Raw genomic sequence first — 27,478 nt, forward strand, 5'->3', positions numbered from 1 at the left:
ATGATTACGAGAAAGGTAAGTGTGTTAACCAAAGTGGAGGTGGGAAAAATTGATCTTGTTTGTCCATCAACATTGTTCAGTTTACACTGTGAACTTAGAGTGATAACATCACATCTACTTGAGATGCCCTTTGAGCCAAAAGCAACAAGATGCAATTTTTACCGGGGTTACAGTAAATTCCTACAGTTAAGTTAAGAAAAGAATTCAGTTGCACAAGTCCAGGATGTGGGTTATCTCCTGAACAGTTATCTCCTTGATGGTGGGTTTTTGTTGGCCACAGACAAAATTAATTATGCACCAACAATGTGCCCTGCTGCTGAGAGAATGCATTCCATGTTAGGCTGCATTAAGAGAAGTGCAGTCATCTGCCTGAGGGAGATTCCACGGTCCCAACAGATCGATGCTATGAGGTCACGTTTCGTGTCTCACCCCAGGCGCCATGTTTCTAAGAGAGGGGTACTTAGAAAAATTAGAGTGTAACCAGGATGGTGAAGAGCCTGGCAATTATGTCCTGAGGGAAATGGTTAAGGAAGAATGGAACAAATTCAGGGGGACTACGATAGCAATGTTCAAATATTTTAAAGATTGTTATGTGGGAGAGAATAGGGGAATAAAACTATTTTTTATGATTGCTGTGGGAATAGATGTTACAGAGCGCTTAAGGAAGCAAAAACATTTGTATAAATAAATAAGTAAACAAATAAAACTGCCTAGAAAGATACAAGAGCGCCCATTACCAAGTGTGTCTGTGAGGAAGGTGTATAGTTGCTCACTTGCATTTTACATCCTGCACTAGGTGACTGATGAAAGTTCTTTCTGATTGTAAGATGCTCTAATTCCCTGAGTCACGGGTCTATTTAGCAGCAATGAGAGGGCCTTTCAATCTATGGTGATATGCTGGTTTCCAGAGGACAGAAGAGTTACACTGAGAGTACCAAGAACTCCTCTGTAGATGATTACTGAAGTCATGTAAGTTTTAAACTTAGCATATAACTATCTCCCATGTGACTAAAGCCTCCCCTCAGAAACTACCCATAACCATGCAGAGTTTCTAATGACCCACCGATACTCTCTTTCTGGATGCCTTCTATTTCTGAAACCCTTTGTGAGCAAAGCACCATTTGGAATAATCTTGTCAAGGCACCTTAAATAGCTCACCTCAAACGTCACCTCCTCAAAGAGGTCTTCCCTGATGACCCAAGCTGGCCTGAGTCACTTTTTGTCCCGTTGTCCTGTTTTCTTTCCCTTAAGTGTAGCACTCAACACCAGCAGACGTTATTTACTTACGTCTTGTCTGTCCCACTCCCCACATACAAGCACTGTGAGAGCGGGGTCTTGTGTGTCTTTGTCTCCCTAGCATTCAGAATAGTACCAAGCACGCAACAGAGATGTAATTAGTATGATTGGATTGATGAAACATTTAGGTAAGGTCTTGAGGGATTTCTGAAAGCTAACTCAGTCCTTGCTGCAGTGTCTGGTCACCCTGTATTTTTACATAATGTAGGGCGAAGCTCTGCCGTGTTTGCCATCATGAGAGAGGTGGTCATACTCGTGAGAGTATGAGGTCTTTAAGACACCTTTATGAATTTAAAGTCCGTCAGTGAATGTTCTTTTAGTTATTCCATTCTCCCAAGACTAATCTGTTTCACTCGCTTCATCTTAGCATTAACTCTGAAATCCTTTAAATGTTGAGGTTCTCTGTCGAATCCTCTTTATCTTCTACATGACATATTCTTGGTTGCAGAGCTCACAATTTCACATGGGAGCATTTTCAAGCCAAAGGGCCATGTAGTTAACGTGTCACCAACAGAAAGTGGCTTTTCTTGAGTTTCTTTCCATTTTATATCATCTTCTCGGGAGCCAAATGGAATCAGAAAACCAGATGTGGCTGTCAGCCACCCTACTATACTTCCCTAGACTGCTTTTCAAAATTACCATCCTTCAAACCTCTTCCATTTCCTCCTCAAGGAGATGGCTTTGTTTCATATTACATTGAGAAAACAGATGCTCTCAGTCATGGACCCTCTCATCTTCCAATCACCAAATCCATCCACCACCGTATCTACACTTAACTTTCCCTACCTTCCTCCTTATTCCCCAGTGAAGACTCCTTGCTTCTACCCAAAGCCATCACCCATTTGTACTTTGGGTCCTAGCCTTGCTCATCTATAAAGGATTTTGGTTCAGCAGTTAGCCTTGCTTTATCATCAGTTTCTCATTACCTACAAGGTTATTTCCACTGGCACATAAATAGGCTGCACAGTATTTCATTTTCAGCGGAAACAAACTCTCCAGCTCCCTCCTAACTTTCTGGTGTCCCTTCCTAGCAGAAGTTCTTTAAAGAAATGTCCTTTAGTCGTTGTCTTAGCTTTCTCACATTTTCTCCGCAGCATGCTTCAGCTTCCTCCCCCAACACTTCACCCCTGTTGTCAAGGTCACCAATAACTCTCCTGCTGCCAAATCCAGTGATTACTTCTAGGCTTTTATTTGACTTGACCTTCTTTTGGAATTTGTCTTGAATCTTTCTCTTCTTTTCCTTTTCTTTCCCCTTGGCTTCTGTGACTCTATCTTGGAAAGACTGAGTCATAGATTTTTGTAATTTATTGAGGCTGTGCTCCCAGGAGTAAGGGCATAAAGGAGGTGGAACAGAGCAGGAAAAGAATCTAGGCAAAGTCATGGTTTCAGGAGAAATTTAGCCTCATCCTTTTCCCACCAGCTCTGGTATCTGATCTCCAGAACTGTAAGATAATAAATTTGTATGATTTGAAGCCACTAGGTTTGGGATAATTTGTTAATTTGTTGGAGCTGCAATAGGAAACTAATACAGTCACAGGCTTTGGATGAAATCTTTCCATTAGAATGGCTACCTGAGTATGTTTTACCTTAGCCTTCACAAAAGGATGAGGCTTCCATGGTGGTAGATGTACTATGCTTTGTTTGGAGATAATAGCAATTCCCAGAGGAAAGCGTGTGTGGAAGTAAAACCTTTCCCGTGAATTCTAAGGGCAAGGGATTTCATTGTAAATATACTTACGTCTACTTTACATTAATTTACATCATTAACATACATCCACACCAAATACCAGGTGGTATTTAAGCATAAATCATAAACTGCCTAAAATTTCTTTTTAATTATTTTTCTTGTCTTAAGAAAACTCAATCATTTGTGAGGTCAAAACTCCCATGATTCCTTTTCATTTAACCTTTAATATTAAAATCCTGAAGTATGCAGCTGGTAATGAAATCTGAACGGTAAATTATGTTTAGGAGTAAAAGAAAAGACTCCCTTTGCATCTTGAAAGGTGCAATTAGATTTCGAATCAAAGAAGAAGACCGCATCTAGGGGATAATCCTGTGTCACTGGTTTATTGGATCAGAGGACCTGGAGGGTCTCTCTAACTCCTCTTACACATGGCTCTTCCTGCGTCTGCCCTGCCTGTCGTTAGTGGACACACACGGGCAGACCTTCCCTACCCAATCACGTCAGGAGTTTCTCTCATGAACCAACGTGGTGATTACACAGAGCGATGTTAAGGGCCGCCCCCCACCCCACTCCCACCCACGTAATGTAGACGTCTTATTGGCCTACATGTAAAAGCTCTTTGGGAAGAGTATGACGGGAGGACCTCAGATCTTTGGCTCTACTTCTGATTTCAGGAAATTAGCCCCTTTGCTGAGTTTTTAATGGTTTTGAGTCAATGGGTCACAATGTTAGGATACTCTTGAGTTGCTCAAGTGAGTTACGAATGGATCCTTAATTATGTTTTTCTATATCCTTGAAATGATTTGTAATACAATTTTAATGAAGTCAAAGTGCTTTAATTGAGAATTAAATTGTGCTTAGATTAACATGAAGCTCAGATGAACTTTATAAAGATAATATTAGGTGTATGTGAAATAATTAAGGTCATATTGATGTTTTCTTAGGTTATATGTATCTCAGTGAAGGGACTTAGTTATTTCTTCCTTCTCATTTGAAGGTGGATAATGTACGAGTTCATTAAATCTCTGTATGTTTGCAGTTGACGGCACTAAATCTGGGAAACAACCTTTTAGAAGAAGTTCCAGAGGAGATGAAATACCTTACATCTTTGAAGACACTCCATTTGTTTGGAAATAGGATTCACAGGTTTGCATCCGGAGCATGTGGTACGGTAATCAAAGAAGAGCATCATATAGTATCAGAGTTAATTTCCTTATATTGAAAAATTCAGGGCTAACATGGAAAAAGGATTTTACATTTTAATCTTTTTTGGTTGGAGATATTTACACTTGAAATTAGGGAGTTTGGGAAACTTTTTTTTCAATGAATGTATTATATATTTACATACAGATCTAAGAAAATCAGTAAGCATTATTATTAGTGAATTTTCCCCTTTTCACAATCAGTGTACATTTAGACTGTCATCTGGGTAGACTTTCTCTGGGCCAGGGAGAAAACTAGTTGAAAATCAAATCAAGAAATGCTCTCCATAGCTCTCCTTGTTCTTCACACTTTTTATACTGTCTCCAATACTAAGTCACAATCTTTGATCAAGATGCTAAACTTAGAGATTGGGACATTGTGTTGTACACCAGAAATTGACACATTGTAATCGACTGTACTTCAATGAAAAAAAAAAAGGTGCCAAGCTTAAATCCACTTGGGGAGAATTTTATTTTATTTTATTTTTAGGGGGGCAGGTAATTAAGTTTTTGTTTATTTATTTAAATGGATACTGGGCATTGAACCTAGAATCTCGTGCATGCTAAGTATGTGCTCTACCACTGAGCTATCCCCTCCCCCTTTTTATTTTTAAAAATTAAAAAAAATTCTCTTTTTTTTTTTTTGGGTGGGTGTAATTAGGTTCATCCATCTATCTATCTATTTATTTTATTAAATTAATTAGTTTATTTAATGGAGTTTCTGGGGATTGCACCCAAGACCTTGTGCATGCAAAGCATGCACTTAACAACTGAGCTATTCCTGCCCCCCTAACTTGGGGAGAATTTTAAGGAAAAGATATAAGATCCAGTAAGTGGCAATTATTTTCTTTGTGTTTCCTTTTAATAATTTATCCATTCAATATGACACTTCTGTTCAATATAGGTAGCATATGCTTAAGGACAGAACACATAACAAAGAGATCTAGATAATATTTGTAGCTTCATCAACTCATGTAAGGCACTTCACTACTTTATGTGTCCCCAGTAGTAAAATCAAACTATATAATAGAATTTATAAGGTTCTGTGAGCTTTTGAGGCATGGGTACTATGTACCACTGGCATCATCAAGCAGCATTTATTAAGGGTATTAGTTCATGGGGCACACAGGGATATATTTAGCAAAGAGCACAAGTAGATTCTGGTACCATCTCTCTAAAGTACTTTAAAATATTACATCACGTATCTTGGAGAAATATTTTTCGACAAAATAACAACTGTAACAAACTCTTAACTGATGGTATGCCCATTGTATACACAAAGCTATAGATTCTGGGTCCAATTACAATTTACTTAGAAAATAGTTTACTGTTTTAAGGGCATGCAAACAGACAAGTAGACATGGTATTTTATGAACTATACTGAGGGGACAAGCTTAGGTAAAGCCTGGTGTGTATAAATGATAGTAAGCAACCTAGTTCATGCTACTTTAGGTTTCTGTAAAGAAATTTTTTTCTCACGTTGCCCTTAAATTTCAGGTTTAAAAAATTTATATAATCTGCGTACAGTGCCCCTGAATGTCTGTAGTTTCCATATTTCTTGATTTGGTGCTGTTGAACTGAAAGTCCCATGTGAGTGACACAAATTATATTCTACGCCAGGTCCTCATTGTCCAAGGGCAGAAGCAGTTAGTGTCAAGGAGCTGTGTCCTCTGCGGCCTGTATTACATTGCATTGTCCCCTGGAGCAGAGTAGACTGGACCAGGGTGAGACATGTGTCCCAAGTTGGGTCAGTCACATTCTCTTTCTTGGGGATTATGACATAGTCTAAAACAGTTTAGTTGATCTGAGCTAACTACATGAACTAAGACAGAGGCCGGAAACCCAGGGGATGAATCTGGTTCACAAAATAGCTTGGTTCTGTTTTGTCTGCCTTTCTAAAAATTTGAATTAAGGTCTCCAAATTCGCAAATCAAGAGAGTTCATATTTAAAGGCTGGATCCCTGGCTCTTTTTTTGTCTGTCTTTTAAAAAAGAAAGATTAGGTGAGACTGGACTCATATTCCCATGTGACAGCAATTACTGGGAGTTGGCTGAATGGCAGCTGCCCTGTGGGAAAAAGCATGTGCTCACCAGTTCAACCCACTCCTGCCGGCACAGGAGGACACCCAGACACACTCCTGCTAGGCCCACTGCTGTGTTTTGAGTTCTCTTCTTGGTTCCTGTAGGCATTTCAATTTGAGAACTCTGTCTACTCCGTGATCATTCAAATGCAGGAGTTGTGGGACGGCTACATGGATGCATGGAAAGATACAGAAAATCTGTTCAAAAGAGCAAGAATGAGAGAGAGAAGGGGAGAGAGACAGAGACTATGAACACCAACCTGAGAGAAGTTATAATGAGAAATGAAACTCTGTGATTCCCAGAGAGTATAATCTACCAGACTTTCAGAAGCTTCTGAGAGGAGACAGACTATTAGCCTGGCGCCGACATGGGTCTCCTTGGACAATCATCACCTGGCTCAATGGTTCGGAAGAAGCATCAGAAGCCCTGGACGCCCAAGCATGAGCATTTCTGTGACTCCAAGAGCAGCCAAAGGACTATGTGTGTATACACAGCCAGGACATACAGCTGACCCCTGAACAACACTGGTTTGAACCGCGGGTCCACTAATTCTCGGATTTTTTTCAATTGTAAATACTGCAGTACTGCAGATCCCCGAGTTGGTTAAATTCCGGGAAGGGAGGAAGAGCAGGTGGGGGTGCCCACTATAAATTATATGTGGATTTTCCACTGTGTGGAGGGTCGGCACCCCTAACGCCCCTACATTGTTCAAGGGTCTACTGTGTGTGTGTGTGTGTGTGTGTGTGTGTGTACATATATATATGTTTAAAGTTATATATTATGTAGCTATGTGTATTTATACATTTATAGTAATATGACTTCCTGTCGCCGCCGCTGCCGCGCCCAGCATGTCGCAGGTAGGGCGCCGCGGGCCGGCGCAGCCTTGCACTGGCTCGTGGGGACATCTAAAGCCAAACCCAACCTGAGAAGCCGCCCGGGGAGATGTACCTGGAAGTGGGGTACACCAAGTTGGGGAATCACCAACTTGGAGTTCTAGGAGCTGGTGCTGTTGCCCCGGGAGATCGACCTCGACAAGGGTCAGTTGAGCAGCCCCAGGATGGTTTCCACTACCTCGACGTGCAGCATCGCGCCCCCTCAGCATTCTGCAAGGGAGAGGGGTACCAGGCCACCGCCGTGGGCCACACAGTACTCCTGCACAGGAGCAGGCAGGAAGGTCAAGTTCACAGACCCCAGTAGGTCGACTGTGTCTTGAGCCCCAGAAGCTGGTGACCGAAGAGGACTTGGTCGCATGAAATACAGCAGAGAATTCTCCAGCTCCTTTGAGTCTCCCATGCAAATCAGCAAGCAGCTGTTTCTCTTTTTTTTTTTTTTAATTAAATTAAATTTTACTTTTCATTAATAGATTTTATTTTTTAGAGCACTTTCAGGTTCACAGCACAACTGAGCAGAAAATACAGAGTTCGCACAGAGCCCTCCCCACCTACATACTCCCCTACACTCAACATCCCTCATCAGTGTGGCACATTTGGTACAATGGACAAACCAACAAGGGCACATTATTACCAGCCGAAGTCCATAGTTCACATTAGGGGTCACTCTTGGTGTTATATATTCTGTGGGCTTTGACAAATGCATAACGACATGTGCCACCACTACAGTGCCATACAGAATCACTTCATGGCTGTTACACGTGCTAGCGGACATCTGCTCCTTCCACCTCAAGGAGACCCTGGCCCTGCAGTTGCGTGGGCGCTAGAACACACTCCAGGGCCACTGCACCCTCTTCGCCAGGGAGTCCCACTTGCTCGGTCCTAAGGAGACCACGGTCTCGGCGCAGAGCAGCAGGCGCAGGCGGCGGGGCGCGAGGGGCGCGGGGCCGGCGCCGGACAGGCGTGCGCACGCGCAGGGGGCCCCGCCGCCCGCCCCGGGCCGGCGGGAGTGCGGCCGCGTAGGGGCCGCTGGGCCGCAGAGCCTTTGACTGGCTGCCGGCCGTCGTCTTCCCTTGGGGTGGACGAGTGCGCCTTGTCAGGAAGACCCTCTGGACTTCATTCATTCGCTCAGTAAACAGTTACGGGACTGCCGTTCTGAGTTCCAAAAACAAGACTAAAACAACCTTGGGCTCCGGTGCCGTTTAGCTCTTGGTTCCAGGTTGTGGCGAGTCCGGCCGTAGCCTCGGTGCCGCTCTCAGGTGCTGAGACTTAGCTTTGTGACTTCGTGATAAAGTCTGCCTTTTTGCTTAAACTAATTTAAGAGGATGTCAGTCACCAGCCACCCAGAGAGCCTTGGCCAAGGCACGAAAACCAGAAGGAAGGCAAGGCGTATAGAAAAGTGGCTGAGAATTCTTTTCTAACAGAGAGCTAAAGTGACTGAACTTATTTTTTAACAGATGGCTTACAAAACTTGATCCTGCTTAATCTGAACAACAACCAGCTTACATGGATTCCTCAGGAAGTCAGCAGGTAATTTTGTTTATAGTGAGTGTTGGTTACCATCAAACCGCTCCCCCGTTTCTCCCCACCTTGGTCATCTGAACACTGTGTCCTTGGCTTCACGTCCTTGTGGGATTTACACCGTAGCAAAGAGGCCCCTGAATGACTGAGGCAGCCACTGATTTTAACCAGGTGATTCCTTAAACACTGCAGAGAAATGAGAGACTGCACGACTTGTTATTATAAAGCATAAAAATGGGGGTTTGAAATACAAAGTTCTGAAATTGATTGTGTTACTGATTTCCCAACTTAGGGTTCCTGGAGCTTGCTCCGCGACAGAACTGGGGACATTAAACTTTATTTCATATTAGTATTGTAGAACACTTTTAGCTCGATGGAGAAGATAACATAAAAGCAAAGATTTTAAAACCGGAGTGTTATTTTCATTAACCCCCCCCCCCCATTTTATTATCATTAACAAAAACAAAATGCTATTTTTCCTTATCCTACACATTTGCACACATGGGCTGTTGTTACAGTCACTTTCTGGAGCAGCTGAAGGCCTTGTCCTTCTGCAGGCAAAACACCCTCTTGGGCTTTTCTTCTGACAGATGGAGAGAGAACCCTACTTGCGTTTAATTCAAAGACTCTCTTTATTGCCTGTTGAACAGAAACAGATGTATTACAACATAAGAGAATCCGGATTTTTAAAGGAGGATACAAAGCTATGAATAGTTCTCAACAAAGCGTTTTCTGCAGCAGGTTAAAGTCTACCCCAATTCACTTATCTGTACCTCTAGCCAGGGTATCTTTTCCCAGTTAGATTTTTACAGAGAAAGTAATAATTTAAGTCAGAGCAACTAGAAAACATTTTTGAAGCTATCTAATTTCTGGAGAAGAGGGTTACTCAGAGCAGTGACAATGCCAGTAGTTGTCTGCTTGCTTTTTCACTCATGCATTTTACCACTGATTTATGTGTTGGTGATGTAATGAAAAAAGGACACCTTGGAAGCTCTGGCGAACTAGGTTCAGGTCCTCTCTTTGTGCAACGAGCCTTATGACCTTGGGTAAGTGGTTTTACTGTCCTGGACGTTGGCTTTCTCATCTCTAAAGGAAGAAGTTTAAGCAGATGAACTTCAAAATCCTGGCAGCTATAGCATATTGTGATTTCACAATTTAGTAAGCCTCGCTCTGTCTGGAGTACAAAGTACAATATTGTCTTTTGTTAAATGTATTTGTAACTATTTATGTGGGTTTTTTTTTTTTTGATGTTACTGTAAATGGAATTTTAAAAACTTATTTTCCAATTGCTTGTAGCTATAATATAGACATAAAGTCAATTTTTTAAATAATGATTGTGTAGTCTGTTACCTGCCTTTGTTTCTAGTAGGTTGGTTGTTTTTTTTTTTTTTTTTTTTTTTTTTTTTTTGCATTACCTTTTGTTAGCATTGTAACATTTAAAGTTTGGACTCTCTTTAATTTTGAAATATTCTTCTCCCATACCTTTAGAGATTCCTTGCTAACCTGGTTCATCTCTTTTTCTACTCATACCCCCTCTGGGTGCCTTTTGCAAAAATTGTCAGATGTTCACATTTCTCAGGAATCTTTCCATTGGCTTCCTCTCTCTCTCCTGCCCTTTTGGTGGTGGTCTTCTTTCTGTCAGTTTCAGGTATTCAAATGACTTCCATTGTCGAGTTCATAGCTATCCCCCAAATCTCTTTCAATAGCACTGACCTCTCTCCCCTATCTTCTAGTCCCCCATTTTTAACTGTCTAGAAATGTCACTCATTCTGTTATTATTTTAACCTCAACACATTCACCCTTGAGATCATTAAACCTTCATTCTTAGCTTTCATTCAAGCAGACACACCTGCGTTTTAATCTTGAACACTGTTATCTGTTGGTGAATTGGGCAAGTTATTCACTGCCTCTGAGCCTTTGTTTTCCTCATTTCTAAATTAAGGGTGATAATTCCAACCTTAGGGTTGTGCTGTTGATTAAATTTAATTCCCAGGAACATCGTTGGTGTTCACTAGTGCTTATTTCTTTCTGCTTCGTTATTCAAAATATTTTCTCAGCTTACTATGCCCTCCTGTTGCCCTAATTTTACAAGTTCTGTTATTCGAGGCCAAGTTCAAAATGTCTGTTCTTCCAAAATGCTTGTGGTATACCTCAGGTACAATATCTGCAATTGCAGGCTCAAATCTTAATCCTTTTTTCCCTGTTTGTTGGCATTTTCTATCCTCATGTTATGGCTCTAATATCTCCTTCTCGACCATGAATACATAAGGACAGAATTTGTGGCCTATCTGTCTTTGCATCTTCTACAGCAACTCAGTGGTACAAGATACATAATCTGTATCTGTATCTAAATCTATACCTACACTCACACCTGTCTGTATCTGCGCTTGTGTATATATCCTCCTTTGTTGGCTTCCTCTTCGGTATAACCAAAGTGTATGTACAAAGAATGAAAATAGAATTTTCTTTTCTCTTAAATCTAGGTTTTGATTACATAAAATACTTTAACATAGGCCATCTGATTATGATATCTTTAAAAGTTAAATTATAACAAATAAAAATTTTTTTATGCTTGGATGATTCATAGCAGTTGTGAACACTTAACGGAAATAAGGCTCAGTTGAGCTACAAAAGATGAATTGACACATAACTCTGATGAGTGATGTCTGTACAATGGACTTTGTTATTCTCATAAGTTTCATTCATATACTTCATTTGTTTTTTTAGATTAAGAAGCCTTACATATTTGAGTGTAAATCATAACCAGCTAGCCAGCATTCCTAGGGAACTCTGTTTCCTTAAGAATCTTTCTGAACTTCAGCTTAACTACAATCAGCTCATTTGCATACCCGAAGAGATTAAGTTTTTGAAGAAGCTCCAGAAGCTTCTTCTGGTCCGGAACAACATTGAATCTTTGCCAGAGGTAAGCAAAAGACGGAACCAGAATTTCTTTTGTCTGGGGAGGAATTCGTTACAGCACACTGGGGAGCGGTTGTAGAATAGATCTGGGCATCTGAGTACAAGCCATCATTTGCTTTCCCTCTGATTAGGTGTAGTCAGTTCCCAAATCCCCATGACAAAGGAGGGCTATAACTTGGATTTTTTTTCGCATAGCTAGGGCTGCCAGATTTAGTAAATTTGAATTTCAGATTAGCAACAAGGAATTTTTTAGTATAAGTATGTTCCAAATATTGCATGGAACATACTTATACTAAAAAAATCTTATTTTTTTGTGTATGAAATTTAAATGTAAGTGAGTCATCTTATCTGGCTCCATATACAGCACAAAATATAAGTACGTTTTGGTTTTGAAACATGTGCTAGGTGGCTTCCATTTTTCCTTTATGTTCACTCTCCATCCTTTTCCAGCCTGCTGTATGCCTGGGAGACTGACCTGTATGGGCTTCAGTGAGCTCTTTTGTCCTCTGGCTTCCTCTTGCATATGGCCAATGAGAGGTTCTAGCAGGAGGTGGAAGGGCAGGAGAGTGAGTATCAGATGGTGTTCCCTTGGTCCTCTCCCGGAAGGCGTTCTGTGAGTTGCCTGCCTGCCTTTCTGGAAGGTCATAGCTAGTGTCAGGTGACCCTCAGTGGACATCACTACCTTCCTGGGCTCTTTAGGGCTGTGGTGATAAAGAACTCCCTGCTGTTGCTAGCTTTGGGGAACTTTGTGGGTTTAGGGAACTGCCATTCTTGGTTTAGGGAACCTTGTTGATTTCCCTACACCCTGTCAAACTTTTATAAATAGTGTCTTTGTTAAACGCTCCTCAAATTTCCTGAGAAATCTGAGAGTACTGTTTGAGAGTACTGTTTCCTGTTAGGAATCTGTCAGTGGGTTTTCTTTCTTTACTTATGCAAATTATAATTAATTTGATAGGAGGAAATGCATGTCATACAGTAAATTGAGGAATGAAAAAGCAGATCAATTCTTACTGTCTTATTTTTCTCTCAGGAAGATATTTCCTTTAAAAATTCTGTGCATGCTATAATGTGATATGTAAAAATATCTAAGGTGTAGGCTGTCAATAAATATATTTCAAAAATTTCCTTCTTAAATCCACTGCAAATCCTATTTCCTATAAACAAATAGGAAAATATCTTGGAATTACAGAATAAACCTATTATAAGTGTATCTCCCTTATTTGAGGAAACAGCCATCACAGCCACATCAGGACCACTGTGAAGCATTGTATTATTTAGTGTTTGTAACAGCTTTATCATGTAGTTTTTATTATACCTATTTTAGAAAAAGGATAAGAGAGGTTATGTGACTTGAACACAGTTTGCAAAGGTCCAGAAAGCAGCTCAGATCCCTGTCTAACTTAAAAGTCTGTACTTCAAATCAACACTCTTAACTACAATTTTATAAATCCCAAGTCGTTTAGACTTTTAAAAATTTTGAATGCTAATAACTTCTATCCTGAATTATCATGTAAAGGATGCGTATGATCATTGATATCCTTGTATATTTAATATGAAATCAGTCTAAATGAAAAAATAAGAAAACATATGATTCAGTCTATCATTCTCTTGGTCTGCGTTATAAATAAGACATTACAGAAAATACTCATTTGTTTTGATAATGAACGAATTATGAATCATTTTCTGGTACATTATAAATTATGTGTCTGTCTGCACATGTGTATAAATGTATATGCCAATCCAGTCCCGCTGGGCACATGAATAGAGACTAACATATTTTATTTTCCTTAAAAGGAAAGGGTTGTGTGAGCACAGTGCTAAGCAAAAGGCAGATGCAAAGTAAAGGCCGGTGGAATTGTCCATAGAGATGGCTTTCTTGGATTACGTCTGTTTTCAGTTTCCCAGAGGTTCTTTCTGTTTTAAGGGTAGAAATGTCTACTAAAGAGCTCTTTTCTAGGCCCTTTAGGAAGCACTTTCTGATTAGTAACTTATTTAATCCATTCAACAACCATTTTGAAGTAGGGGCTTCCATTAATACCTGCATTTTACAAAAGGAGAAACTGAAGCACAAAGAACAGGAAATTTGCCCATATTGACTTATAAATGGTGCTTCTTGTATGATATAAAAATAGGGAAACTAGTGCAAGTCTCCAATAACAGAGGGAGAATTTAAAGTAAGACCCCATGGCACAAAACAAACCCGTCTTCAGTGCAGGCATGCTCTGGGGAAAGAATAAGAACTTACAAAAATAAATAAAATTTAAAACCAAAAAAGCCCCCAAAAACCAAAAAAGAAATTTGCCCATAGATGCATAGTGTCAGTGGTGAATTTGAACGTGCAGATATTTACTACGAACAGTCTGACTCTCGGCCACCATGTTACGTTGCCCTGGAGTGGTCAGGGGGAATGGAGAGGTCGAAGGATCCGGTGATCCAGGCACAGTGATCTCCTTGAGGAGATGTACTGAAGAACTGATCAGGTATTTGGGAAAGGTGGTCAACCCCATAAAATTCAAACTTACAAGAAGTATTTATAATTCTACATACAGAGTTTTAAAAAGCTCTCTCTCTCTCTTTTGTCTCCTGACACAGGGACTTTGTGATCTTCTAAACCTAAAAATCCTAGACATAGCTGGAAATGTTATTCAAATATTTCCACCAGGAGTAAGTAAAGCCAACTTCTATTATAATTGAAAAATAATTTTGTTTATGCTATTGAAAAGAGAAAAATAGGCAGCCAGTAAGACCTATAGTAATTGGAACCTTGACTTTACAAATGGCTCAAAGATTTGCTTTGTTCTGGAATTTCAAAACTGTTTCTTTTCCAGTCCTTCCTTTGTGTCCTGTGCCTGCTGAACTTGTTTGAACTGAGTGAACTCAGATTGCTATTATATATATTTTAATATATTAGTTCTAACTGTTTTTTTTAAATCATGTACTGCTTTTGGTCACCTCAGTCTTTGAAAATATTACTTTCAAGAGCATAAATTTATATCCCTTGCAATTAACTCAAAGGAGACATTTCTACTGGTTGTTTTTAAGCCATAAACAATGAAGAATGCATTTTTTAAAAAAATTTGGAAATGAATTTTGACTTTGCTTTATTTCACCTAACTGGGAAGCAGTTGGCCTTGGGAAAGAAATGGCAGTTTTTTATATTGCATTTTTATAGCGGAGCAAATGTTTCCATGTGCAAGGTATTGATCAGAAGCCCATCAATCCAGAAGGTTTTCAATAAATAGCTGCTGATCCATTAATTACTTTTTCTGATTGATCAACACCAAATTGAGATTTCATTCCTTTTTCTTTTCTTTTTTTACCCCTTGAGCTATGTTTTACACTGAAGATGACTCAAATAGGAAAAATGAGTGTAATGTCTGTGTTTTAGAAAAAAATGTATACAGCTTTTTATTGTCATAAGTTATTCGTAGCATAAAGTTAATGATTTTAACCGTTTTTAAGTGTGCAGTTCTGTGGTACCATGTATCGTCATGTTGTGGCACAACGGTCTTCACCACCTGTCTCCAGAAGTTTTCCATCTTTTCAACTGAAACTCTGCCCAATAAAGACTGTAACTCCCCATTCCTCCTCCCTCTAACCCCTGGCAACTACCATTTTACTTCCTGTCTCTAAGAATTTGAGTACTTTAGGAACCTCACATAAATAGAATAATACAGTATTTGTCCTTTGGTGACTGGCTTATTTCACTTAGCATTATGTCCTCAGAGTTCATTTATGTTATGGCCTTTGTCAGAATTTCCCTCTTTTTATGGCTGAATAATATTCCATTGTATGTATATGCCGCATTTTGCTTATTCATTCATTTGTCCACGGACACTTGGGTTGCTTCCTCTTTTTGGCTATTGAGAATAATGCTGCTGTGAACATGGGGGTACGAGTACCTGTTCAAGTCCCTGCTTTCACTTCTTTTGGGCAAATACCCAGCAGTTCTGCTGGGTCATATGGTAACTGCATGTTTTAATTTTTTTTTTAAAGAAATTGTGACACTGTTTTCCAAAAATATAGTTTTGAATGTTTAATAAGAATTGGATGTTAATACTGACTGGCAATGCTCCAAGATTTTTTTCATCCTGCAAGTCTTAGTTCAGTTCTTTTCTGCCCTATGATGCCATCTCTGATGCCCAGAGCAAACTTCTGGTGCCTCTTCTTCTCTGGTACCATTGCAGTTTGTACATACTGTTACCGAGTCCAAACTCGTTCTGCTCGCCGCACGACAGGCCAGTAAATCGGGAGATTAGGTGTTGGGGCAAGGAATAGTGACTTTATTTGGAAAGCCGGCAGATGATGAGGATGGCAGACTAATGTTTTGGAGAACCATTGTACTTAAGTCAGAATTCATGCTCCTTTTATACTAAAAATGGGAGGGGTGTTGTTGGTTGTTGCAAACTTCTTGACATAGGAATTCTTTGTTCTTGTAGCTGTCCACTTGGGTCAGGTCATCATGCCCCTGTAAGACCTCTAACAAAACAAACATGATTTTCTATTCTGCAACTTGCTGTCTTTCTTTGAGAGCAAAAGTGTTAATATCCTTAAAGGTCAGAGCCCTGAGAATAGGCTCTCCTGTATATTTCAGGCTAAAGGCAACATTGTTTCACAAAAGGTGCAGCGCCAGCAAGACTAAGCCTAGAAAACAGGGCACAGGGTTAAAGCCAAAGGAACAGACCTCATATGGAGTCAGATTGGTTCTTTTCTGTTATAACACCACCTAGTAGAGTAATCCTTTTCACGTGTGTCTTCCCGTTAGGCTGTAAGCTTGCAAAGAAAAGGAGTACTCTTTTCGCCTCCATACCCGCATTGTCTTGAATTTCAATTGAATAAATATTTGTTAGACAAATAAATAAAAAATAATGTTCTTAAGCTACATCCAGTATTTGCCTTAGTAGTATCATGAATTCACTGTCCCTTCTACAGTGATTCTGTACTTACAGTTTTGATAAAACACTATTATTTAGATCCCATTAATTTGGAGTAATTTTGACAGAATCTGAGTTAGTTTCACCTTGGTAGCACCTATTTCAGAAATTTCAGAAAAACTGATATAAGATATTCTGTGGACTCGTCTGAGCTTTGGTCCAACTGGTTCAAATTAGTAAAATTTCCACATTTGATAAATGGCGCAACTAATGGGGTAAATGGTGAACACAGGATAAATGACTGATCTTAGGTCATGCTGTGATTATCAGCGAAAGAGAGTAAGTTTCAAAGTAATAACAGTGAACTTTAAAAACAGGCCACGCTTTTTAGGAAGCAGAATAGTATAGAAATGAAGAACACAGACTTGGGGTCGTATACACGTGAGTGTAAAGGCCTGGTTTTCTGTCTGCTAACTTTGTAATCTCCGAGTTGCTGTTTCATTTGTAAACTGGGTGTATTAATACCACTAACTTCAAGAAGACTGTTAAGGTAGATGATGATTTTAAAGCATTTTGTACACAGTTGTTGTTCAAGGGATGAAACCTCTTAGGATTATACATAGTATGTGTAATATACACCAATAGTGAACTGCTGCTGGTAACACATAACTATGGTGATCATCCACTGCCTACCGGCGTTAACAGGAAGAATTGACCTTGTGAAGTACATGTTTTAAAACCTTATTTTTCCTATAAAAATATTCAAACATGCATAAAAGCAGAGGAGAGCAAGAGAAAGCTCCACGTACCTGTTGCCCTGAAGTGTGGTCTTAAAGATGTGAAGATGTGTTCTGTCGAAGGGTCTTATTTTACCTCCTCACAGCTATTTTGTTTTTAAAATAGGGCTTTGTTTAAGACTGTTTGCTATTTTATGACCTGAAACTTGGTATATTGTTTGAAAAATGTAGTTATTTCACAGAAGTATACTTTTTATTCACATAGCTTTTAAATATTCGAAATTGAATTTTCACCAGGATTTTTGTATAAGAAAGTACATTAAATGGAGATCTGCAGTAAGATAATGGGACTGTTATAATTATTCATAGGTGTTCAATCAAAAGAGTTTCTGTCATGATCACAGCGAATTAGCTCTTTTAGAAATGTATTATTCTTTTATTACCGTTTAGTCAGATCTAGTACAGTGGGATTTTAAATTTTTTTCTCCTCTCTTTTTTCTTCATTTAAACATAAAACTCTTTTTGAAAGCTGTACAAATCGCACATTCTTCTTAAAATTTCAAACAGCAAAAAAAACCAACCATAATAATAATAATAAAAGTCTCCATTCCAGAACCTCTACATGTGTGTTTTTTAGAAAAGTCTGTTAAAGCATTTTTTCACATTGTATTATGTCTGGATTGGTTTCATGATGTTTCATTTCCTAGTATGAATTTTCTTTTTAAAGAAATTCCGTCTAATTATGTAAAAGGTGTCATTGCCAGTAGGAAAGCCAGTGAAGAGAAAACAAACTCTGGAGCTAATTCCTCGATCTGATATATCATTCCACAATTTGAGGAAATTCCCAGTGCCTCAGATAAAGTTATTTTATATCCAATTTGTATCTAAGACGATGTCAAAATGATTTGTTTTAATAGCTTACAAAGTGCCTCGTGCTTCTTGGATGAACAGGGATTGTTAATCTTTTTTTTAAAGGTAACTGTTCCTCCCCTTTTGCTCTCTTGTCTTCAGATGTCTTTTTGTAAATACATTTTTCTGATGATAGATTGATGATGATGATTCTAATTTACTGTAGAAAATCCAGAAAATAAATAAATACAGAAAGCACAAAAGTGCCTTTAGGTTTACCTCCCAGAGCGTGTTTATTGCTGGATTTTTTTTCTTCAAGTACCTTATTTTTATATATGTGCTTAAAACGTTTCCCAGTCCTGCTGTAATGGGCCTTAAAATAATATGGGTGTTTTCTTGTGAGGACACCAGCCCTTGGATTAGGGCCCACCCTATCTAGTATATCCTCATTTTAGCTAATTACATCTGTAAAGATTCTTTCTAAGTAAGGTCACATTCTCAGGTTCTCGGTGGATGGACACTGTTCAGCTCGTCATATTTGGGTAGAACGGTGAGCTTTATTTAGCTCTCTGTTCAGCGCCTCTCTGTGTGGGAGCTGTAACTCTCCAATGTGAGGCTTAGATGGCGATTCAGTTCAGCTAAGCTAAGCTCTCTTCTAGGTGTTGGGCATGAAGATTTGAAGAATTCCTATCCTTAGGGAACTCTGGGGAGGCAAGTAAACAAATACTGGTGTTGTCCTGTAAGAACTTTGGAATTCATGTTTGAAGAAAGCTCTAGAAATTAAGTGGGCCTTGGAGAGCTCATGAGAAAAATATAAAGACAGAAACTTAAAATTAGAAAAGTTAAAGAAAGTGGCACTAATTAGCTTGGAAAGAGGAGGGCAGGTAGGAGGTAACTTCATTGCTGAGTTCAAAATATGAAGGGGGAAAGTAACCAGCTGCCTTCGTAAGTTTTGATGATGAGGGGGAAGAGCCTCATATTGTTACTGCTGCAGGAGGGCTTTGGACTAAGATACTATAGTGGGATTTCTAGGAGGAATGGTTACTAGCCTCTCTCTAGATTCTAAAAGAAAGTGTAGAAAACTCAGTCTGAAGTAGTTATGATTCAGCCTTTTCAACAGGGAGAAAAGTAAATTACTTTTACTTTTTCCAGTTACCTTGAAACAATTATTTAAAAACAAAATTTGTCTTTAAGCAAAGATCTTTCTCTGGTTCCTTTGGTTATTTTTCAAACTGCAATCATTTCAAGAAAACAGTTGACCTGACGAAAGTGAGTAAAAAGATCATCACCAGGGGACGTAATGATGTTTGTCTTTGATGTGACGCTTCTAACAAGATATCATATGTGAAACGTTTTCAGACCTAGCAGAAGACTTCACGCTTCTGTAACACCTTTGATCAGAAGCTTCCATTATCAGTCTGTCTGACCGCCTGAAGTACTGTCACTACTTTTCAGGTTGAAAAATGGCATTAAAAGTTATCTTTCCGAAGCTGTGCTTTGCAATTATCTAGTAATTTGTAGATTTGCAAGCAGTTTTGCATAATATCAAATATATTTGATATTGAAAAAGCCCTTTAAAGAAGGCAGATTTGGTCTCCTTATCCCCTGTTTGGAGCTGAGGTTCTTGAAGCTCCAAGGAAGTAATTTACTTTACAGCAGTTGCCCTCAAACTTGAATGTGCATGAAAATCACCTGCAGGGATGGTTAAAATCCCGATGGCTGGTCCCTACCCCTTAGAGTTTCTGACTCAGTAGGTTGGAGAGCCCAAGAATTTGCATTTCTTTTAAGTTCTTAGATGATGCTGTTCTGCAAGTCTGTGGACCACACTTGGAGAACCACCACTGGTCTGAAGTATATATAAGAGTGTGGTAGAGCTTGGACTTAACACTCAAGATTTTTGCTGCAAGCCTGTCTCGGAACCATGCCTCTGAGAGAAAAAAAAGTACTGAGGAGTCTTTTCTTGTCTCAGGAGTGACAGGCAGGAGTAGCCCCTGATGTGCTACATAAATAAATGAGACATTGCTTTCGTTTCAGTGAGAGTTTGGGTTTTGAGGATCTCCCTGTTGTCTTGACTAAAATGATACCCAAGGAACATCCCTTGAACAATAGAATTCATATGTGCTCTGGAAAATACATAGAAACTAGGACTTTGGTATGTGAACACAGGGAATTCCTATAAAGTTGGAAGCTGAATTTTATATGTCACTTAATCCCCTTCAGCTACTCTGTGGGTGTACTTGGTGCATATATGCCACTGATATCACTTCTTAAACATGTGTTCATCAGCCAATTAAAACACTGGAGAGGTTTTAAGCATGTGACTTTAAACACTTAATTTTATTTTGGAGAAACTTTAGCAAGGCCAACTCTTTTACCATATAATCTAATTAATTGTTTCTAAAAGTTTTGTCTTTATGAAGTTTTTTTTTATTTACATTGGCTCTAGAAGTGAAACTCACGTTCATCTAAAACATTTACAAGGACACGTAAATGTGACAACTTGTGAGAAAGTGCTTTGTGGAGAGTAGGCATTGAAGGAATGAGCTTAAAAGATGATCAGTCAGCCAATGCAGTATTTTCCAAAGCTGCTCCTTTTTCATTTTCAAGTTCATGTTAACATTCATTTGAATCTGTGCTCTCCATAAAAAGATTCTGTGTCAGAGTTAGGGATCTTAAGTACTTGTATACCCTTAAGATTTGTACACACATCCTGGTGTTTTTATAAGAAAAAAAAATCCAGAGAAAAAGCCTCTTGCAATGGCCTTGTCATGAGAAAAATTATGTTTGGACTATTCATGGGGGTTAATAGTTACAGCAACTAGTCCATTTCATCAATGTCCCCTTTTTCCCTTCAAGAAACGTCAGAGTTATCATAAATCAAATTTGAGAATAGTGTAAGCACTTTCCCTTATGCAGTATGAGAAACACAGGAGAGAAAAAAATGTAAGCGACTTTCCCAGGAGTACAAATCATTTAAATGAAGAGAAGAATTGAATCCACTGTTCCCAAACAAAAATTAAATACGCCTGGATTCGCAATTCATCAGTTGTGTGACCTTGAGCACATAACTCAGTTACTCTGTGTCTCTCTCTTTCTTTCTGTAAGTTGAGGATATTAATAACACCTGCATCATAACATTGTTGGAAAAGTATCTGACAGTTGGTGCTTAGCAAATACAGAGTGAACAAATAATTAAATGAGATAATGCATATAAATCCTTTACTAATGCTTGGTACGTAATTGGTGTTAAATGTTATTTTCTTTTCATCCTAAAGTTTGGTCTGAGCTATTGAATCCATCCCAAATGCAGGGATGTCTTTGCAGGCTTTCAAAGTCACGAGAGCACCTGAATGATACTAACTTGTAATTTGCAGGGTAACCACTGTTCTGTACGCATGAGTTGCAAGGGGGATGCACTCTGTCAACAGCACAGTATTTCAGGTTATTTTCCTCTACAGATCTGTTTACATTCTTCTGGTCGACCTTGGTTAATCAGCAAAACAGTACCAATAGTCTCCCTGAAGGAAGCCTTCTTTCCCTGTATTTGATTCTGTTTATTTCTGTCTCATCCTTTCTCCTTAAATCTTGGCTCACTTGGTTTCTGATTGTCACACCAGATTCCTCTGCAACTGAGACCCCTTTTTCCTGAATTCCCCTTTTCTTAGACCCTTTACTCAACTTGTCGCTTACTACTTATCTTGATGTCCTTTCTTGTCTTGAATACTTTTAATTTAAAATGGTTTCTCTATTTATAGCCAATGCTGATTGATTTTGATCCATGCCAGTGTAAGCACATCTCGCTATGTGCTTGGTTCCAGACACTTGCCTGATATGTAGCATATAGACCCTGGCTTAGTGTCAATCTTGGCTTCATATTTGTCTTAATTTATAAAGCCTAAGTATTACACAAACGTTCCCAGAGCTTTTTGTTATTTTACTTTTTTTGTGCTTAATCCAAAGTCAAGTGGTGAAAGCCATTTTTATTTTTGAATGATTCTCATCATTTCCAAGTGAGCTCACCTGCTTTCAGTCGAATGGTTTCCATATATGAGCAGTTACACACAAGCATGTGCACATACACACAGCATGGCCATTTAGCTTGGGATTAAGATAAATATTTCTGTGAAATTGACTGAACACTTGGAGAATGGTTATATACAGTTTCAACATGTCCATGACCAAAAATGTCCTTGAGTGGTCAAAGCCCAATACAGTTGTGGGAAAGGAACTTGGGAAAATGAATTTGTGATATTTTCCTTGTACCAAAATTTCTATCAAGACTTTTGAAAGTCTTTTGGAAGATGATTAAGAAATAGCCTAAAGTATAAGGTGATTTGGTTGGAAGTCTAGTGATTTGGTTGGAAGTATCCCCTTTGCTCCATTAGCCATGAGAAATCCCAGTTGTTCACCTCCATCCCATTACCTTTCTTCCTCTCTTGGATAGTAGCATTAGAGATCCGCTTTGTTCTTCTTCCATATCTATAGTTTATTTATTTTTTGCCTCTGTTGAATATTAAGGAAAACTATACCCTATCCTTGAGGCTCATTACATCCTCTCTAAAATTTGATAATTTGAAAGTAGTGTATTTTTCTTTGGTTGTCTGTGCTGCCTTCAGTGGCTCAATTTATTAGGAGATATACATTTAAACCAACATTCACTGACCTTTAAAAAAATGGGATACAAGCCAATGCTTGCCTAATGAAAACCCCTTGTGGGCCCTGTGGTTTTATATAAGTGATGCAAGCTTAGCTAATACAGAATCAGTGAGTTCCAAAACTTGACTTCTTCGCCTGTCACTGCTTTTACGAGAATGAGATCATGTTTTCTGCTGTTTCTTATATGGGGGTGTGGGGTGGCAAGGAGAAGGGTGTTGAATTATATGTGATTGCTTCTTTTGCCATTCGAATTCTAAAATTCCATAAGATAGACATTTTGAAATGAAAAAGAGAGAAAATCCGTAAAATATTACCCTGGATGCAATGAGGGTTTTGTTAAAAGTCTGGTTCAAAAATTGAGGGCTTAAACATGTTTAAGTTGAGGGGTGTAAGTGTTTTTCCCCGTTTAGCTGTGATCTGGGTTCTGATTTTCTCCCGCTGTGTGTGCTCTGGAGGTGAAGACAGGCTGGTGCTGGACGCCTGTAGGTGCTTCAGGGAGCCCTGTTCCACGTTTATGGTGGTTGGCGCACAGGGTCTAGCTATCGTGGTTAGCCTTGGGAAGTGTTTTCTTCTAGTCAAGTACGTAAAGAAAGTGATTCAAGAGATAAAAGTGCTGCTGCTTATCCTCAGAATGGGGATTCCGAAATTTAAGCTGCATCCCCTTCACTTGTTGAGAGGAAGGGAGGTTAGAGTCATTTGCTCGTAAAAGTCAGAGTCAGAACTGCTATCATTTCTGCTTTGTGATAAAGTGGAGTTTAAATGATTTCAAAACGAGGGCCAGTATTTTTCAAGGAGTGAACCTAATAAAAATGAGAAAAATGTTAAAGAAAGGCTCTGATTGAAATCCAGTAATGCAGCTCTTGTGCAGCCTGCTCGGGTGTTGATTTTCATTTAGATGATGCTCCCTTTCAGCTGCCCTCCCCATTCCCCCGCCAACAAGGTAGAGCTCTATCAAATCCTGGCTTTAGGGATTCACTATTTATTCCTCCGTGGTTTTCCAGGCCATAATCCTTGTAAATTATATCTTTATCAAATAGATTTTAGAGTGCAATAGGAATCAGCAGTGGTGCTTGTTAAAATTTTGATGTCTTGGCCCCATGCCCCTATATTCTGAATATGGCTAATGCTTTTTGTTTTTAAGTTGAGTTTTCTTACATTAGTTTAGCTATATCAGCTCTATTTTAATTGATATTTGCAGGATATATCAATTTTCATTCCTTACTTTCAACTTTTTATATAACCTTAGGATTTAGATACATTTCATGTAAGTAGTATATGTCTCTTCCTTTTTCTAAATCCAGTGTGGTCATCTTTGTCTTTAACTTCCAGCATTTAGTTCATCTAAATTTAATGTAATTGCTGATTTATTGGGGGCTAAATCCATATATTCCTGTATATAATTTGTTCCACGAATTCTGTATTCCTTTTTCTCTCTTTTTTTCCTTTCTTCTGAAGTGATTGGATATTTTTATTAATCCATTTTTAAAATCTGTGTAGGGAATTTTTGTACAACTTGTTCCTTTAATTGACTACCTTATAATTAAAAAAATCCCACTTGCTTTATGGGACTGTATTTTTAATTAGTGCTTTTACTCTCCATTTTAGGCGATGCAAGAACTTTACGACACTTTTCATCTATTTATGCAGCTCCACTCTTTGATATTTGGCATGTATTACAGTTCTTTTTGTATTGTAAAAGGTTTTATTGTTATTCTACACAGATATTATTCAGTTGGATTTCTCTGCAGGTTTAACATTTTTGTTGTTACTCATTTTTTCCTGTGTCTCCAATCTTCCTTTTGGGACCCTGTGTTTACCTTCAGCTCAGACAACATGCTTCAGTGGTTTTAAATTTGGGGCTCATTTCTCTGGATATCTTTCTGTTCTTAGATTTTGCCTTGGTCATTCCTGATGGTCTCATTAGCTCTTTGATGCCTTTAAGATGATTTTAAATATATTTTTACTTACATAAACAGATACTAACTACTATATATAAAACAGATAAACAACAAGCTTATACTGTACAGCACAGGGAACTATGTTCAATATCTTGTAGTCACCTATAATGAAAAAGAATATGAAAGGGAATATATGTATGTATATGGATGACTGGGACATTATGCTGTGCACCAGAAATTGACACAACATTGTGAACTGACTATACTTCAATAAAAAAAAGAATGCAAAATGCCAAAAAAAAAAAAAAAACCCCAAAATCCCCAGGCTTTAAAATGTATATATTTTTACTTATGTAAAATGTAATGGGAAGTTTTGTCTGAATTACTTTGTTTTCCATTACTGGAATTGGACATTTTTGATAAGGACAACAGAGAAAATTAAGAGTGGCTTCATCTGAAAAACTTGCTTATCTTCCTCAGTAACCAATACATTTCCTTTTCTTTAATGAACACTCACCTCTGCTCAGCCCTAGGACTCCTCTGCAGGTGTCAGACTGGGAGCTCCCAAAGCACTCTGACTCTGGCTCAGTCAAACCACCCTCTCAGTGATGCACAGGTACTAGGTCTGGCTCTCCACGTCAGAGGCAGTGTAGTCTCCTTGTTTCTTGCCTTTCTGAGGAAATAGTCTTTCCTATGGTTTCTCCATTGCTGGCTCTTTTGTATCATACACAGCTCAACTATCAACTCTTCAGAAAAGCCTTCATTGACCACCCAAAAAAGTAGCCACTGCATTATTCTGTTACAGCGATTTAAAAACTTTTCTTTATGGCACTTACAATTGCTATAAATATGTTTACTTATTTATTTGTTTATATGTTTATTGTTTGTCTTCATTTGCCCTCCATTCTTTTATTCCCAATGGATGTAGTTCCCATGAGAGCAGGACACTTGCCTGTTTATTCATTGTTATATTCTTATTGCTTAGAGTAGTGGTAGGCGAATGGTAAACATGGAATATATATTTGTGAATGAATAAATGACTGAATGGCATGATCTTAGCCATTGTTTCATTTCCCTACTCATTATCAAGTGTCCATAAGTCACAAACATTGGGAAGGTCCCAAGAATATTCTATTTGGTGTGAGGACTTACCTCCATCTTGTCGCTGCCTCCTCCAGCTTCCACTCTATTTGCTTGGTCAGATACTGCCTTCCTGCACCATCTGTCCTCCAGAGGACTCTGCATTCCTGAGTCTTCCAAGAATGCTCTAAGGTAAATCTCTGTTTAACAGCTGCATTACATTTCTATTAAAGTTCTATTTCCTTTTTAATCTTAAAAGATAATTAAAATGATAGAAACCCTTTAATATTCTTTTAGCCTTCGATGCCAAGAGGTTCAGAACAAAATTAAGACATTACAATTTTCGAATCATGTTATTCTGTATTTTTGAACTCTTAACTTTATTGGCATTACTGTGTAAATCTCCTATTATTAACCACTTAAAATTCTTGGAATAAAATTGAGAATATGTTAAAAGACAAGGCAAAACAAAAATAAAAACTCAGGTCCTGACTAAGAAGGTATCCCAAAAGAATGTCAAAGCTTTCAGTATAAAATTGCATGACGTTTCAGAACATTTTATTTCTAGTCAGCAGCGAGGGTATGAGGAGAAAGGTCAATTGTCTCCTTGTTCCTAGGCTTTTTGTGAGGTTCGGATCAAATAAATTTATGGAAAGCTGCTTGCTACTCTAAAAATTTAGCTTTCTCTTGCTTTTTCCTCTAAGTGCCAATATGCAAAAAATCACACTGTAGTGTGCAGAGAAAGTATGATGAGATAAGTCTAGTGATTAATGACAGTTAAGACAGAAGGTTCTAGAACATAACAGGGGTGGGAATCGCTTCTCTGTCAAGAAGACAATTAGCCAGAGATGTCAGAGAACTAGACACAGAAGGCACATAGTTCTTTCTTTTGTTAGAATCAGTTCAGCTTTCCTTTGGGAAATTCTGGCAAGAAAATTACATGGAATGGAGCCTGATAATTAGGGAAGAACCATCAGGGATGGGCAAAGGCCATCACAGGAGGGATATATTGTGAGAGTTCCATCTCCCTAGGTCACAGATGCTTGCTGGAAACAGTAATTTGCCAAGGGGGGTTGTGTAAAATTTGCTATATAAAAACAAATAATAATTTATATTCTTTGAAAGGTATGTGGTTGGTTTTGTGCTAATCACCATAGAAGCATCATCTTATTTAATCCTCATGATAGCCCTGTGAGCTAAGTATTATTACTGTTACTATTTTACAGATGAGAAAACTGAGCTTTGGGAACAGATTGATGTACTTTTCCCAACATCATGTAGCAGAGCTGAAATTGAAACTTAGATTGCTTCAAAGCCACAATAAACTTAATTACTAGGGTACTTTTAGAAACATACCATGTCAGATTATCGTATATGGTTCCTGTTTGTCAAGATTGTATGTTCTTTTAATTATTGTGGAAGGCATGGCTGAGGTGGACTAGCCAGAGAAGGGGCTGAGCTCTGAATCCTGTTCCCCCACCTGCCTAGCCCCTGTGCTCCTGCAGACTCTAGCTTGCTTTGGAAAACTAAAGTCAAACCTGTCCTGAACTAATTCCCATGGGGAGTGGCCATGTGTCAAATTCTTGCCACAGAAAACTAAGTAGAGATCTTTTGGGTGGGATTTCTAGGAAAGCTTTTATTTTGCCAGTAAAATTGGACAGACTTACCTGGTTCCCACTAACCTCTTTTACCTTTTGCTTCTTGGTCTTCCATTTGTTCCCTGGACTTGATTGAGAATTAGCAGCTATTATGAGACTATAAAGGGACAAGCATGAACATAATATTATA

At 38.7% G+C, this 27,478-nt stretch overlaps 1 protein-coding gene across 2 annotated transcripts in view; it reads left to right on the forward strand.

The window, feature by feature from the left end:
• Positions 1–27,478, forward strand: part of LRRC69 (leucine rich repeat containing 69) — a 73,464-nt gene that overhangs the window by 9,404 nt on the left and 36,582 nt on the right. Inside the window, exons 2-5 of one of the 2 annotated variants that reach the window (XM_010968402.2) lie at positions 4,023–4,149; positions 8,614–8,686; positions 11,405–11,600; positions 14,189–14,260. The exons of the other annotated variant lie outside the window; for it this stretch is intronic. Coding sequence (XP_010966704.2) covers positions 4,023–4,149; positions 8,614–8,686; positions 11,405–11,600; positions 14,189–14,260 — 468 coding nt within the window. The remainder of the gene's footprint in view (positions 1–4,022; positions 4,150–8,613; positions 8,687–11,404; positions 11,601–14,188; positions 14,261–27,478) is intronic. 2 annotated transcript variants of the gene reach the window in all.

The sequence above is a fragment of the Camelus bactrianus genome, chromosome 25 (genome assembly GCF_048773025.1).
Source record: "Camelus bactrianus isolate YW-2024 breed Bactrian camel chromosome 25, ASM4877302v1, whole genome shotgun sequence".
Classification (NCBI taxonomy): Eukaryota; Metazoa; Chordata; class Mammalia; order Artiodactyla; family Camelidae; genus Camelus; species Camelus bactrianus.